Source organism: Mchenga conophoros, linkage group LG3 (assembly GCF_057382185.1).
Source record: "Mchenga conophoros isolate Kocher_MC1m ecotype Shallow Benthic linkage group LG3, M_conophoros_male_GT1.1, whole genome shotgun sequence".
Taxonomy (NCBI): domain Eukaryota; kingdom Metazoa; phylum Chordata; class Actinopteri; order Cichliformes; family Cichlidae; genus Mchenga; species Mchenga conophoros.
The window spans coordinates 55,304,251-55,321,218 of NC_140528.1; the positions used below are offsets into that span (position 1 = coordinate 55,304,251).

The following is a 16,968-nucleotide window of genomic DNA, read 5'->3' on the forward strand; positions in this document are numbered from 1 at the left end:
GTGGTGTGAAACAGGGCTGTGGCCGGCTTTTTAAGTTGCGAAAGCTTTGCTCGAGTGGCTGCGCCTCCACGTACCCAAAGCACTGCTGTCTGCTAACACTAAGCCTGGAGGAACAGCCGGTGTGATGGGTTTCCTGTTTCGTTTCCCTTAAAGAGCGATAGAGAGCAGGTTTGATTTGTCACTAATTTGAAATATTCAAAAGGGAGCGAGTGGTAATAGGTCTGTTGCTGCTGCCAAGACCAGTGCCTGTTAAGTGACGGCAGAGGGAGAAATTAAGAGAAAGTTGAACCGAGTTTGGGTGGAAGAATCGTTTAAAAGGTTAGCTTAGGCGATGGCTTCAAAGTTTATGTGCAGGACGTGTGTGTGTGTGTCTCTGGGGTCAGTGAAGACGGCGGGCGTGTAATCAGTGCTGTAGTGTGTATGGCCTTGTGCTTCTGTGTGTGTCCTGAGGTAAAAGAGATTAGCTACAGGCTGGCTCTGGCTCCCTCTCTACACCACGGCGCTCCTCTTTCCTCTCCTCTCGTTCCCTCGCTTCGGCTTGTTTACTGAGCCAACTGACGCCAAGACCCTAGTTCACACTCCGTACGACCCTGACGCGCACACACAGGCCTCACGTCTGGGTTCAAAATCGAACAGCTAAGCCCTGTACAAGCAATGCGCACACACACGCACGCGCGCGCTAGCCTTAAAACTCTGACATTATCTCCTTCACTTTCACCAAGTCTGCATCACCCCAAACACACACACTTTCACAGGCACGCACACACTCTTTTTCAGCAAGACCTAGCGACATGACTCTAACACCCTGCCCTCCCCTTTCCTCTCCTCCCTCCTCCCCCCTCCTCCCCAGGCTGTCATTTGTCTGCCAATCTATCCCGATGCATAGCAAATCCGACCAGGTCTTTTATTATTCTGTTTTTCACCCTCTTATTTTTTTTTCCTCCTCCTCCTCTCTTCCCTCTCTCCGGGGGTGGACTGGGGGTGGCGGGCTTGTATTTTCCCACAGGTTTTGCCAGAGCCGGCCCGGTCGCAGGCTTCCAGGGTGACACGTTGCTTCTGGCCTTCAGTGACTTGAGACAAGTAGGTCTTTGTCTCCCTCGTGGTCCTCTCTCCTTCATTTTCTCTTTCTGTGTGTTTTTTTCTTTATTTTTTTATTTACCCCACTATCTTTTTTTTCTGCCTCCTCCTCCTCCCCCCCACTTCCTTGTCCTTTTCATCCTTCTCCCATCCTCCCTCACACTCCCCTCAACCCTCCTCATCTTCACCCTTCATTTGGTTTTCTGATTTTATTCCTTCTTCGTTTTCTCTTCTTTTTTTTTGTTATCCCACATCCCAGTCGTCCTTGCTTTCTCCACCCTTTTGTTTACTTACTGTGTTTATCTGGAAGTTTCTAACATCTAACATATCTCTACTGCTGCCTTATCTCTCATCAAATTCCTCACACATTCATTGCGAGGAAGTGACGATGTTTCGAGAGAAAAAACGGGAAACCTGAATGTTGTAACGAACAACTGATGCTTTACTGTGGTGAAAGGTTCAAGCATCTTATCTGCAAAGACCCTGATCTGAGAAACATTAAAAGTTCGTCTCACTTTTGTAGAGTGTAAAAATTAAACTTCCGTTGCCCCCCCCCCCCCCCCCCCCCAACACACACACACACACACACACACACAAAAAAACAAAACAAAACTGAGGTTAACAGATTTTCATGAATGCAACCAAAGATTTAAATCAGACACATCATAAATCATCCACCTCCAACTGGTCGAGGGGGATGGCTTCGCCTTCCTAAGCCTGGTTCTGCCAGAGGTTTCTTCCTGTGGAAATAGTTTTTCCTTCCCACTGTCTCCAAGTGCTTGCTCAACTCCTAATTGATTAGCTTTTCTTTCTATTACTGAAGAGTTTCCACCATACAATATAAGTCACCTTGCGGTGACTGTTGCTGTGATCTGGTGCTATATAAATAAAACTGAATTGAATTGAAATAACCTGTTTAACATTGTGTAGGTTTGCCTTTGTTCTGCTAAATTGTTCAGTCTGGGCCTGCATTCAGGGCCTCTGGGAGTCCTTGCCACTGAAGTCTTTTACACACACATCCTTTGGGTGTCGTGGGGCGGGAGCTTCGTGGATCCGCGTCTATCCATACTGGCTCTGATTGGGATCAGTGGACTTGAATGAATGTCTAGTCAAGGTTCAAGGTTCTTTATTTGTCACATGCATAGTTATACAAGTATAACACACAGTGAAATGTAGCCTGACACGCTCCTCGACATGTGCAAAAAATCACCAACACCTTTTTCGTGTGTTCTTTTGAACAGTTTGGAAGTGATTTGGTTTCTCACAGCAGTCTCTCAGAAGAACATTGCAACAAGTGTAAGAAGATAGTGAGCTTTATTCTGCTTACCTGAGTGTTGTAGTTGATTGATGCATGAAGTTGCATATAACATTTCTCTGATTACGCTGCAAAAGCAACAAAAACATTCAACTTCACCACAACCAGAACTGCCCCTGAGAGGTGCTGACTTGTGATCTGCTGCCATCAGTGTGTAAGTGAATGGGTGCAGACACGGGTTTCTGCTTCATCTGGGAATCTGCAGCATTTTTACATATTTATATCGACCACATCTATAGACAGTGTCCCACATTTTGACTGGGTTTACCTCACAGAGATCCCTGCTGAAAACCCACAAATGAATGATCAGAAAGAGCAGCAGCTGAAATAACAGTTAAAACCAGTTGTTGCAGGTAAGACACAGGCGGTAAAAGGCCTAAAGCACCAGAAACACCACAAAAAACACAACTTCAGCCTCAGTTTGTGTATATGAGAAGTTGGAACACACAGTAAAGCTGTCAGGATCAAGGCCAGTGTTTAGGGCTGGTTTTAGCATTAGTGACGTGTCCCGTGTTGTCTCTTTTGCCCAGTTTCTGACTTTCTAACACACGTCGCTGAAGCGGCCTTCATATTGCGCCCTGTGGCAATAAAGTGGGTCCGCGAGCCGGATGCTGAGAAACAGTCGAGTACAGGAAGCGGCCCGATTGTGTGCTGTGGGCGTCTTGTTTTTGGATCCTGGGAAAAACAGAGCGGGGGACAGAACTGGACAACCCCGATGAGAATCCAGGACGCTAGGCGAAGTTGTGTGTGTGGGTGTGTGTGTCGATGTCACATATTAACTTCGCGAAAAAAGCATTTGGCAAGCCGGCGCCCACGTACGTGCGCGAGAGCACGCAAACTTGTGTTTGCCGTCGCCGTTTCCGAGGCTCTGGCGCGTTCGTGAGTCGCCGCCGAGTGTGTGAAACTGAAGCGCCGTTTGTGTGTCTGTGTCATCGCTGAATGTGTGAAACGGGGCGGAGAGCCCGACTAAAACGTTTGTGTGTGGCTTTTCTGGCTGCTGCGTGTTTGTCATAGTTGCTGTGAAAGTGTGTGTCAGTCCAGTGAATGTGTGAAACAGGGCGGAGAGGGAGTCAAAGTTTGTGCTCGCCTTTGATGTGTGTTTGTTGTTGTTGAGTGTGTGAAAGTTGGTGGAAAGTGTGTGTTTGTATTTTTGTGTGTGTGTGTGTGTGTGTGTGTGTGTGTGTGTGTGTGTGACAGCGGATGACGGATGGGCCGGCAGGACGGAGCAGGGGACGATGAATGAGGTGACAGACAGAGACGGATAGCCCTTTATCCCTCCGTCACAATCCCTCTTTCTCTCTCCCTCTCTTCTCTTTCTCCGCCTGTCGGGATGATGCAGTGCCTCTTGTCCTCTCGCTCGGAGGAGGAGAAGGAAGGGGGGAAGATGGGGAGAATGAGAAAAGAAAAAATTGCATTCATCCGGCATTGATGTTTACTTCAGCTACCCCCCTCCTTCTTCTCTCTTCTCTCCTCCGCTCTTTCCCCATTTTGCTCCCACTGCCCGCTACCTCGTCCTCTTCCTTCAGCTCCATCCTCCTCCTCCTCCTCCTTTGTCAGTGATCAGAATCAGTCGACTCTTTTAGCGTTATTCAGCTCCTTCGCTCTTTTATATCTCTCTCCTCCTTTGTTTTTCCTCACCATTCTTCTTATATCAAAAGAAAGAGCATTCCTTTCCCCCCCAAAGCTCTGAACGAGCTTTCATACGTGACGTCGGTGCGTACACATCTGCCCGAGCGCATCTTTTCTTGTGTGTTTGTGCGAGGGTCGATTTTTCATTTTCCTGTGTCGACTTTCGTATGTTGGCGCTCTGTGAGTGTGTGCGGGTCTTTGTGCAATATGTCCGTGTGTGTTTGTGTGTGTGACCTGATTTTTGAATGGCCGATAAATCACGCTGACGGGTCCGTTTGTTGGGTGGTCGGGTCCCGGTGTTCTGGAAGGATCCTGGGTCCTGGGACAGGGCTGAGACAGGAGTTCCCCCAGGACACACACACTTATGCACTTTTAGATACTTGGATGGACACACACACACCGAGCGCGTACAATCGATGTATACGGGCAGCTCAGACATATGTCATACCTGCAAAAAAGTTTTTTTAACACCATTAAGCATTTTCTTAAAAGTACAGCCTGTTTTTAACTCAGTATCTGCATTTTGGAGCAGATAGCCACTGTGAGGATTGGGGGAAAAGGCCATGTGGGACAAAAGACTTACAAGTCTCCATGTAAAGATATAATAGACGTACATGTATAAACTTTTTGTCCGATCAGAGAAGAAGGAAGAAGGAGGATCCCTGTCAAGGTGCTGTCGACTGTCAAAATTTAGCTGGAAGCAATAATCTTGTATGCTCTATCAAGTGTTTTCAGCTGGCCCTTTTTTAAATAAATCAGTAATAAGCATTTGGGATTTTTCAATAGTCAGTGCTGCAGGCACATTTCAGTCAATACCCCCCAAAATTAAACTGTATCCTTACTGATTCCTGAAGGCAGGAGGTCTCGAGTTGTGTTTGGTCAGAAATACGTCCTTTTTTTATTGTGACAAAATGAAGAGAGAAACATGAGAAAAGTAAAGTTTTTCTATTCTTTATACAGTGCAAATTCAAACATAAGACCCAGGGTTCCAAAATTGACCTGGCAAAGACTCTGCCCATTTGACAGCTTGAGAAAAGGATTACATAGGTCCTAAACTTTTTTGTGCATTTTCATATGTCTGAAAGCTCCTGTAAGTGTGTTCGTCCTTTTCTTCTTCTTCTTCCTGCTGCTCCCTTTAGAGGTCACAAAATCGGGTCATCTGACTCCATCCCTCCCTATCCCTGCTATACTCCCAGGTCACTCCAACCCTCTGCATGTTTTCCTGCACTACATCCATGAATTTTCTCTGTGGTCTTCCTCTTGCCTGGCTCTTCCATATTCAACACCCTTTGCCCAATATATCGACAATCCGCCCTCTGTAGATGTCTCTTGAAACTTTGATATTTCAGCCACAAAGATGGTGATTTCTACCCCCCGCTTCTGGCAAAACCCTGATGTTTGTGTGATCCTGCAGCTGCTAGTGTACATGCAAAGTTGGACACAATGACGTTAGTTAGGCCCTTAGCCTCCCCCTGGAGCGTAGGCCATCCACTGCTGCCTGCCAGCGCTTCGCTGTGAGTTTGTCATCGATGCTTCTGTAGCAGTTAGCTGTTTATAGAGTGCGGTTGTTGGTCCCATGCCCAACCGTCCTACTCTCTCATCCTGGACCTGGGACAAGGCAGTGGTGGAGTTTTCCCAAAGATTTGGGTTGATAAGGTTGATTTGTGTTGGGTGCATTGCCTTCTTTAAGCAGCTATGCATCAAATTAACTTAAACAAAGAAAGAAACTGTCACTTTTAGTATTCAGAATTTGCCAACTTTGAGTCCCACAGTGAAACCACTGCAGGCTCCAAACAAGACAAGTTCATGCTTTTATCTGCAAAATCACCAAAAAAAAAAGAAAAGGAAAAAAAGGGCAGTGTCACACCAGCCAGAATTCACATTTTCATGGCACACTACTCAAGGCTGTCTAGAAAAAGGCTGATTCACTGTAACAACAAGCTTATCTAAGTTGTCAGCAGCTTTCTCCTCTTCCCTATGATTGCTAAATAATTTGTTGAGCGTAGGAGGCTGATTGTGTTGGTGTGTGTATTCAATCCCCAGGTTGTACTTTTCCACAGATCCTATCAATCCTCCTATATTTAGAACATTCAGAAGTCTGTGGTTGCTTCAAACCTTTGGCTGGCCCTCTGGTGTGTGTTTGTGTTGCGGTGTGGCTTCCCCCCAAAAAAACGCTTGCAACAGTGGAGTTCCACTCATCCCCTTCTCCACTCGTTCATACGCCAGGCATGCATTCTTCCACCTTCAGCCCTCTCCCGTCTGTGTGTGTGTGATTGGTTTCATTCCTTCGGTTGACCACAGACAGTCAAATTCCACCCATTCATCTCCTTAAAAATAAAATGTCATTTCTTTCCCCTTTTGTTTTTTTTCCTTTTAAACCATCTGTCCATCCATTTTTTTTTTAACTGCTTACCCAGGTCAGCTGCCGATGGGGGGGGGGCACAGGGCAGTGCAACTTTCAACTGCACTGCCCTGTGCAGTTGAAAGTTGACCAACTCCATATTTTTATTTTAGGATTCTACTAATGTAGCGTTGCATGATTCCCAGTTCTAAATCATCCATATTTGTTTAATAATTGGGCCTTAAGTTCATCCTCTGTCTCCTTTTAAGTCAGCTTTCTGCTGATTGGCTCCCCCTCCCAAAACGTTTAAAAGGAGGTGGGTCTTCCCTGATTGTGACCCTATTAAGGTTTTGCCTCACAGAGATTTGAAACGTTGTTAATGTGTTTTTAAGAGTTTGGAAAAGGAGACTGGACTTCTGTGAAGACTTTTCAACCGAGAGGCTTCTTTAGTTCTAAAAGAAAAAGGTGGAGAGTCCCAGATATTTAAACACTAGTGGGGATTGTCCCCTAGAAGGTAGCTGACCCGCTATTAATCATGTGCCTGATCGCATGAGCCAAGGTTCGAAAAAAGGCGGTTTCGTAGTGAAACAACTGACTTTGCCTCACTTTATTATGCGACCTATTGAGGTCACCTGACGCAAAATGTGAGTGGGGGTTAAGGCACCTGAGAAAGGATCTCCAAAGTGGATTGTAGGTGGCAAACAGTTCGTGTCGTACCACCCCCTCTGTTCAGTGATGGTTGTTCACAGTGAGCCAGAACATTGACACCCTTGAACGAGTAACCTTTAACCTTTAGGTGCAGATGAGTTCATGTTCTGCTGCTTGGTTTCTCCAGTTTAGAGGTCCAATGGTCATGTTTCATATGAGAGTCCAACATTCAACATTATATTTCCACATGTAAGTGGAATGCAAACCCAAAATACAGACTCGGATGTTAGAGTGAATAAACAACAGCAAATTTTTATTTGGTGAAAACAGCAAAATGTGCAGCATTAGGGCAAACTAAGGTTTTTAAACAAACTGGAGAGTAATCCGGAGAAAACAGCTGGGGCAAAATAAGAAAAAGCAGACATTAATCACACAACACAGGAGACGACTAACTAAAACTACTAACTAAAAATTTGAATTCTCACTTCGATGTTCTTTGTTTCTGCTCTGTGCTTCACTTACTGGCACCTTTTCATTCCCTTTAACTTCATTCCCTGTCGCTGTCCTTCTCACTCCTACCCCAACTTGTAGTTCTTTCCGTTGTACTTGTCACCGTCTTCCTTAAATTATTCCGTCTCTCCGTCCGCCAATTCACCACTTCACGTGCTGTATTTCAGCGGTCAACATATCACCCAGTTCCCTTTCTAAGCACACACACAGTCGTGCAGACTTTCAGTGCCGTCTGCCCTGTGTCTGACGCTCGCGTCCATCCCGAGCATTACCTCACGAGGCTTCCCCCCTCACTCTCCAAAAGCAACATGTCACAGCATGACGACTGCTCCCCTTATCCCAACTTTGTGTGTGCGTAGATTGACTGGCGTGGCCAGTAGCGATTATCCAGTGACAGGATAGCAGATTCTCCCCCTCTGTGTGTGTATGTGGAGGCAGTACACAAGCTAAGGGAGGCAATGAGGCCCAGTGGGAGAGGAAACCTCCATCTCACCTCCTCCTAACCCAGACTGACAGAGCAGTGGGAGGGAGACGGGAGAGAAGTTTGGAAAAAGGGAAGGAGCGATGGAAAGAAACGAAGATATGGAAAACACAAGCTGAATGTATCAGAAGTTCTATTATTTTTCTGAACTTGCTATTTTGATCGTCTTAACAGTTTTAGGAACTCTGTCACCTCATACCCCTGGGGCAGTCCTTGTAATTTCTGCTGTCATTAAGTTTCTTTCCTGAAGGTTAAAGCCATTAAAGATGATAGCGAATGATAACAGTATGAAATTAACTGTGTAGGCCAATTAACTGTGAAAGTCCTCAGAGACTTTCATTTCCAAAAAAAACACAAACTGCAAATGACGTTAATGCTGCAGCTTTACCTCATGACCTCATATCTCGGATACATGAAGCTGTTTGTATTCATCTTACTTTTTGGGTTTTGCTTTCCTCTGTCTTGTTTTCTTTTACCCATCTTTTTTTCAAAGTTTGGATTTGAAGTGTCTAATAACGTCACATTGAAGAAAAACAAAGCATCCTTTCCTTTAAATGTGCGCTTTAACTTTAAATTAAGCAAAAACTTTGCTAAACTAAGTTTTTGTTTCTTTTAAAAACAGATAACTAAACCAAGCCTGGCTTGACTCACGTTATAAATGCATACGCTGTTTATCCCAGATCAGAAGTTGGAGACTTGCAAAATAACCCTGATTAAGCTTTTATTCATGGGACGACTACATGACGATAACCTCACGTAGTGGATTAAATTTCACGACGTTTCAAAAAACGAGGGTTTGTTTCTTCCTCGGAGAAAAGCTCTTGGCTCTCATTCAGGCCTGTTGTATCAGTAAGAAAAACAACTTGTACAGAACAAGGTCGTCCATCAACACGGCAGGAAGCCTTCACTTGATTCCACCACAGTTTGTTTGTCGACTCACTGTTCCCCACTGGAGTGCACATGCTACTTAACGCTCCCCGCTTCCTTTCAAACGTGATACGCTCCTGCAGGAAATAATCCCTCACAACCATATTGTCTTAGTAACTTTGTTTATGCTCACATCGTTAACCCGAAACTTTGTGTTGATCATATCAGGTTTCTCCTTAGTTTTGGCAAAGTTTTTACTTCAGTCCTCGAGACGGGGATAAATGAATTTTCATTTTAGCTACTGCTAAGCCTGTAATATGTCAGTGTGATTTATTTCTCGAAGTTTGATCCACAGTCTGTCTTTAGCCAAGTTGACCTGAAAACTACACCCATATGGGGAAGAATGAGAGAGAAGGAAAGGAGCGCATGATGTTGGTGAAATAGGGAGGGTTAAGTAAATGTTCTGAGGTAGAGCAAGTAAGGTAGAAAGAGCAAAAGCAGGGGTTTTCTTACATTGTTATGCGCTGAGTAGGTGAGTTGGTAGGTAGGCTGATAGATATAGTAATGAAGGTGGATATATAGATAGATGGATGGGTGGGTAGATGAGTCTTCTTTTTTCTTTCTTAGTTTTAGTTCAGTTTTATATTTAGGAAAAACACAATTTAACTGAAATAAATTGTTTTGTTTTTTTTTCAGTTTTATTTTCTAAATGTTATTTTTAGCAAAGCAACAACAGGACAGGAGCTGCAGATGCAACAAGAAAAGCAGGACACGCTGAAATCTTTTATTAAATATTTTTGTTTCATGTCACTTTGAACTTTGAACCCAGGTGTTGTTTGTTTGTAATAGTTCTGTAATGTTAAAATGTGCTTATAATCCTAAAACAACTACCACTAATAATAATATTGGTGATTGTAATTCTGGAAATTTTTGACCACTGTTTCATCCTGATGCTGCTGCTGATGATGATAATGATGATGATGATATAATGGTTATAAGGATGATTGTAATTAATGACAGCAATAAAGAGCAAAAATATTGTTGATCACAATAATAATCCTGATGATAAGAAATTAAAGACAGTTTTAAATCATAAAAACTTACTGAAACTCAAATTCAGAACAAAATAAATACAAAAATAATGAATGAAACTAAAAAGACTTAGTTTAGTCAGGAACAAGATTTAACATATCATATATGAAATGTTAATTTTATATGCTGTAAATTTAATGTAAACAGAAACCGTAGAAAGGAAAGAAAGACCTACTAGTGCACGGGAACTAGACATCCCTGAAGCTGCTTTATGTTCTGCCGTTTTGTTCCCATTTGCTTTTTAATGTTTGTGCTTACTGCTTTGACAACCTTCATTGGCTGGAAACTGAAAAGCAAGACTCCATATGAACACAACGCTTTCCTACCTCAAACTCCGTTTGAGCTGTTGACCCCGTTTACCCGTTTATTGCAACGTTTTACCAGGTCGTATGCTGAGGCTTGCTTATTTGGTGACCTCTCTTCACTCTTTGCGATGTTTTCACACAAGAGAAAGATGCCGGGGAGGGCGACGTGAGGCAAAAGGTAAAGAGAAAGTGAAGGATTAAGAGAAGGGTAGGACAGAGGTGAGGATGAGGACAGGAAGAGATAGACGAGGTCAGAGGAGTGGAAGGAGACAGAAAAATCTGCTACCATCACATTCCTAAGAACTGTGGTCACGCTGGGACAGCTGCAACATGGGCGTGTGTGTGTGTGTGTGTGTGTGTGTGTGTGTGTGTGTTTTTAGGAGTGTGTGTGTGTGTGTGTGTGTGTGTGTGTGTGTGTGTGAGAGACAGGTCAGAGTCAGGAAAGGGACTGCTGACAAGACCAGGGTGAACCGTGCACACGTGTGTGTGTGTGTGTGTGTGTGTGTGTGTGTGTGTGTGTGTGTGTTAGGGTTGAGCAGCAATGACCGCACATGCAACAGGTTCACCTCTGACCTTTCAACTCCTCACCAGACTCAGACGGATGGGGAAAGAGGAGAGGACGAGCACGTAAGGAAGATGAATGTAAGGGGTGGTGGGAGAAAAGGCAGAGATGGCGAAAGTACAAAAATCTTAACAGAAAGGCGGAAATGAGGGGGAAAGTTGATGCGCAAGACTCGATGAGGAGGAGATGAATGAGTCCAAAGGAAGATGACGGGAGGAGATGGAAGTGGAAAAGAGAGAAAGCATTCTGGCCCGATTCTGAACTCACCGAGTGACAAAACGAGACATGAATGTGTGAAGGAAAAAAAAAGTTGATGGAATGGAGCAAAAAAGCGAGGGATTGCAAGTGAAAGAGTGCAGTCAGGTGAAAGTGATACGGCGAGTCGAACGGACGGACAGGGTGGTCTCTCTCTCCACTGGTCTCTCCCCCTGTCTCTCTACCTCGCTCCCTCTCTCTCTCTCATCGGGAGGCTGACACTTCTCTTCATCCGTTTGACCGGTCACAGAAGGGGGGATGAATAGAGGAGTGGAGAGGGGTGAAAGAGCGGGATGAGCGGAGAAGAAAGGGGCCGAAGAGAGGATGAGCAGCAGACGGACATCTAAATGCTCGCCTGCCGATCTTTTGGAAGAACGAGCGTGCAGAGGCCGACACACAAACAAAAACAGGGATGCGAGCAGTTTGCACAAAATGCAGCAACACATTTGCTGGTAGTGGACATCCATGCGTGCAAACTTGGGTGTGGAAACGGGGGGGGGGATGCTCTGAAACGTTGCTTTTGTTAGCCCTCTAAAAACTCTCAAACACAGCAAATAGTCCTCCGTGATGATGGCCAACAGCTTGAGAGACTTGCCGTGTAACCACGCAAGCTCGTCCTGGTTTTCTTGCGGAAACCTTGTCCTATGTTTCGCCCATGTTTTGTGTCACTGATCTTATGAAGTTAAAACTTAATCTGCTGACTTTTTGTTGTGGAAATATTAACTTGATAAGCAGGTTATGTGGTTTTTAATGCTGTAAACATGATTCTGTGGTTCTGGACTCCTTTTTGAAACCTTAATTTTTTGTTTTGTTTTCTTAAAACCTTTGGGGGTTGGTGGAAGATCTCTGTAAAAGCTGGATCTCTAGTTACACAAAGTTATTTTCACTAGTTTCCAAGCCCGAAGGCCGCAAGTGCCTTCAAATCTATGGGGATTAAATCACCTTTGGCATGAAAACAACTAAAGAAAAAAAAAAGAGAGAAAATGCAAAATATGACTGCAGCTCTACTTTCGAGTGATTTAAAAAAATGTTGCATGCAATATGGATAGCAGTTAAAGGCAAAATGAGTTGGTGCTTACAGTCTTCCTACTTTAGTGCCAAACCTTTAGGTCATCCACCGGTTGTGAGGAGTAATTTCCCTCTCACTCTCTCCGTCTCTGATGGTCTCATCTGCTTCTGCTCTTCCTCCACTTTCTCTAAATTTCTGCCTTAAAGCGTGATTGCTGGACATCATGGGGGCTGATGCCTCAGACACAGAAGCACGCATTCACACGGTTCACAATAAGTGCAATATAAGGTCAGCGGGATAAGTAGTGGTGCCAGGGAGGGGTGAGAATCTGCCGTCAGCCCCCCCCCCCCCCCCCCCCCAAAAAGACGCTTATCTAATGGATCTGTCTCTCACACAATTCTCTCCTTTTCCACAAACACTGAAAGTCTGCCGCATACACCTGTCCTGCCTCTTTGCTTCACACACATTTCTGCTCTTCCCCGCAGCCTGCGATCCTGTTGTACTCGAGATAACGCAGCAAAAAGCGGCTGCTGCTCAGACGCGAGTGTAAGCTGTTATTTATCTGGGAACGGTCACTTAAGTGTGTGTATGTGTATGAGCGTGTGTTTCTCGGCCCCTGTCTCAACTTCCTGTCCTGTCTGTGGCCAGCTTTATCGGCGTGACAGCAGGTCAGGCGGTGGTCACGGCAGCAGGGGCTATTCACTGACCTGATTGGACGGGGTGGGGAGCGCTGGCTCTCTACTTCCGACCAATGGTCAAGTAGCGGTCAGAAATTGGGGGGGGCGAGTCAAGGTGGCTCAAACTCTGATGAACGCAAACACACCATGAGCTCTCTCAGACTTTGATAAATAGCTTCACGCACGCAGTCACAGATGCAGACGCGCACACGCTGAAGTGCCTTTTGTATATATTTTGTTTTTAATATGCACATACAGTGGCCGCGCTGTGACCCGGTCAGGTCATTGTTCTGCGTTATCAGTCCCGACCTCTCCGTCAGTCTCCTCCGATATGACCTACATGTACACCCCTTCCTGTGTGTGAGAGAGTGCGGCTGCGGTCATTCTGTGGTCAAACCGAAAAACCCTCCAACAGCTCTCACCTTTCAACTGTTTCCTGTTGTTCGGGGGGAGGGTTCGGAGAGCTGCAGAGCGATGCTGTGAAGTCTCATTTTCCTGGATCTACAAATTAGATTTTTCACAGCAGTTAAATCATCTTTTGAAGACTAGTCCGGGGGCGAAATTTGACTAATTGCATGCACATGCTCGCAAGCCTTTGTCACGTGTTCCAGTTTAACCCAGCAGTGGCTTTTTGGAGGTCGGGACATCTTCGGATTTACCTTTAGGTTTCCTTATTCACAGTTTGGGAGAAGCGGCTCCAGCTGACTAAAATATCTCAGATTTATATATTTATTTATTTTTATACTTTTAACATTTTGTTTCCTACCTCACTGTCTGCTTCTAGACTTTTAGACTAAAAACACCATGTTACCAGATACTTTTGTCCTTAATGACGACGCTTTAAAGTTAACTGAAACAGGTTAAAGAAACTTTTATGGACATGAAGAAATGTTGAGACTAATATAAAGAATAACAGCAAAAACAACAGAACTATCTAGTAAATTGACTAAAATGAAGAGGTTTCATGAGCTCTTCTAAATTTAGTGAACCTTTCTCAAAAATGTTACTCCTCTTGGTTTTTTCTTTAAGATCCTCTGAAGATATGTTTTATGACTTATTGTAATCTCATTTCATCATTCATAAAATCACTATATCTGCAGCAGCCCAAAGGAAATTTCACCTGAACTTAAACTTCCTTTATTATGAGAGAAGAGGTGTTACATCCAGCTTGGGTGTAGCTGCTGCTATGGATCGTGTGAGATGATTATCAGACCAAAAATACTGAAATGTACTATTTGATACATTTGCAACATCTAAAGCACCAATAAGGGAAGAGTAGATGAGCTGCAGTGGATTACATGTCAGTGTTGAAACCTTATTCCATAACCTAACGTGTGGAGTTCAGTAACTCTGGAAATTGTGCAGCCTATGAGAATTTGGTCAGATAGCCTCTATTCAACCTGCATTCCACCTTCATAATTGAAAATCACACTATTTAAACACACGATGTCTCCTATGTCTCGCCACCATCCCCCTCCACTATCCTGGATACTACACCTTGTAAAGTGAAAAACACCGGATTGATTGAGTGATTTGATTTATATTTATTTGATTAATATTTCAGGTAAATCTACGTGTAGCATGCTAGGAACTCCAATGGTTTTACCTTAACACAGGACGTTTAGCTCAAACCTGCAGCATACACCTGGTCTTTGGGCCAGATTGAGGGCAGATCACATTCTTGTCATAGGCAAATCTCTCTGAAGTTTTCTTTTAACCAGACCAGGACCATCTTCTGTTAAGGGCCTGTGTTTTAGTCAGGCTACAACACAGAGTTCCCCTCAGGTAAATGCATGCTGTCTTTTGGAGCAGCTATGGTAAAAATTTGTTATTAAATTCATTTAAAGGGACTCGGTCTGCATAGAAAAATGTGAAGGAATTGCAGTGCAGCGTTGTATCAAGACTCTATCAAAGTCTAATAAATGGACAAACCTCACATGAACTCCTGACCCAGGATTAACCTCTAAAAATAAGTGTGTGGACCCAAATTGATTTTAAGAAAGTGGCTGAGTTTGAATCGACCTTTTTGAAAAAGTGCCTGAATCTAAACTGAGCTCAGAGTGCAGCTAAAAGCTGCTGTTTTTCTAGCCTGTTTGTTTTGGAGTATTCTGTCTTTATTTGCTTTATCAGCGCACAGAGCAGCTCCCAGCAGGCCCCTCTTGACTTCAGCCTGCACTTGTTTATCGTCTCCCTGTTTCTCACTCACTCGTTCTTCCTCCTCCGTAACATCTAGTTACCCTCCGCCTGACCTCCTGCTCTCCCTCCTTTCCCTTGCTCCACCAGTCCTGTAATATTCCCCCAATCATTCTTTTTGAGTTTTCTCTCGTCCCTCTCGTTTACCTCCTCTCATTCTCTCTCTCTGGCTCTCTCTCCCCACTTCGTCTCTGTCCATGTATGTCTCTCGCTCGCCCTCTCTCCGTCTGTGCAGTGTCTAATTGACAGCGCAGACCCCTGGTTGAACCACCAGCACTCTTTTCTCATTTTTGTTTCTTTTTTTTTTCCTTTTCTCCAGCAGTCATTCCATTCGAGTCCTCTCACTTTTTTTTAAAGCAGGTCACACAACTTCTCTAACACTCCTGACGAAGAACAAGGGAGGATGAATAGGTGAGAGAAAAGGTGGGGACAAGGACAAGATGAAAGATGAGAGGAAGGAGGGGACGGATCCTGAAAAGCTCGTTCTTTTAGGGTAGCTCAGAGTTCAGAAGCATAATTCATTTGGCAGACGTGTTCCCATTCCTCTTGCTATATTGTGTTGTTGAACTTGAGAAAGCTCTGCAGCACTGTCGCCTTACAGGAAGCAGGAAGATGCATGACATCTTCTTCTTGTGCTTCAGTGGGTTTCCTCCAGAAGTTCTGCTTTCTCCTGCCCATTTTGGTGGCCCGAGGAGGTCAAACGCACTTCAAGTTCAGAAGTGTAATTTATTAGTTGCAAAAGCACACAAAAGGCAACACAAGTTGAGTAAAACAAAAGGGAAGTAGGTCAAACACCAAAAGCACATTCAAAAAAACATAAAAAGCTCATAAAACACAACAGAAGTGACTTAGGGGAGACAATAACGCGATGGGACAGCTCGGGCAAACAACTAATAGCAAACATTTATGAACATCAGAGAACACACGTTAGCTTGAATTATCACACTTCTTTCAAGTATGTCTCAGGCACGATGATATCCCCATATTGGTGTCCTTCCTACATCATCTTAATAATGCTGGTCCAGGATCAGCATTGAAAATGACCAAGCTGTCTGAGCATTCAGTTAGCATCCAAGAACTTGGCTAATGCTTTTAAAAATTGCCACTAGGAAACAACTGTGAGTAGCCCAATTTTGGCTAACAGCAAACACAAATTGATAATATAGTTATTATATTGTATATAGGTATATTGTACAAAAATGGTCCCAGGGCCTGCCAAGGGTTTTAATAAACACTTCAAATGCTTGCCATTTGTTACAGAAGAGTTTTTATGTCTTTTCTTTTTCCTCCACATTGAAACTCTGACATCACAACACTATGATTGGACAGTTGTTGTTGATCCTGGACCAACATGATGATGATGCAGGAACAATATCAACATGGGGATAATCAGTGTCTCGGTGCAATCCTTTGCTTGTCTCGATTTCTGTCACTTCTGTTGCATTTTATTCAGCTTCTTCTGTGTTTTGTGTGCTTTTGCAGTAGTTTTCTGTTCATTGGTCTGAAATTACATCAGGACATGTCTGAACTGCAACCCTTTACTGACTGGCTTTTCTGTCTGCGCATGAAAGGTTTTTTTGTTTGTTTTTCTTTTTAAACAGTAGCTGGCTTTCCACAGCCATGGTTTTGCTTTTACTCCCAAGAACAAAGACCATCAGCCTAATACTAAGTAGAGCAGTTTGTCTACCAATCTGAATCTTGGTGATTTCTTGTGGTATCTTCGGGCAAGATACTGAACCCCAAGCTTCCCCCAATGCATCCATTCCTCGTTTCCTCTAACGTAGATCCCTCTTGTTCATTCATTCCTTACCTCACCCCACCACTCCTGCTCGCCCTCCTTCTCCAGCCTGCTGGCTCACTGACCCAATAATGATTCTAGAAGGTTGTTTACGTTAACAATTTGTGTAATATACCTTAAAGTAAACATTATTTTTACCAGCTAATGACGGAAATGATTCAGTGAGTGGCTGAAATGCTGCAAGCACTAAGAAATGTTCTCGATTGCAA

At 44.0% G+C, this 16,968-nt stretch overlaps 1 protein-coding gene across 2 annotated transcripts in view; it reads left to right on the plus strand.

Moving 5' to 3' along the window:
* Nucleotides 1-16,968, plus strand: part of exoc6b (exocyst complex component 6B) — a 127,798-nt gene that overhangs the window by 89,033 nt on the left and 21,797 nt on the right. For both annotated transcript variants that reach the window (XM_085263567.1, XM_085263568.1), the window contains one exon: nt 1,007-1,080. In XM_085263567.1, coding sequence (XP_085119693.1) covers nt 1,007-1,080 — 74 coding nt within the window. The remainder of the gene's footprint in view (nt 1-1,006; nt 1,081-16,968) is intronic.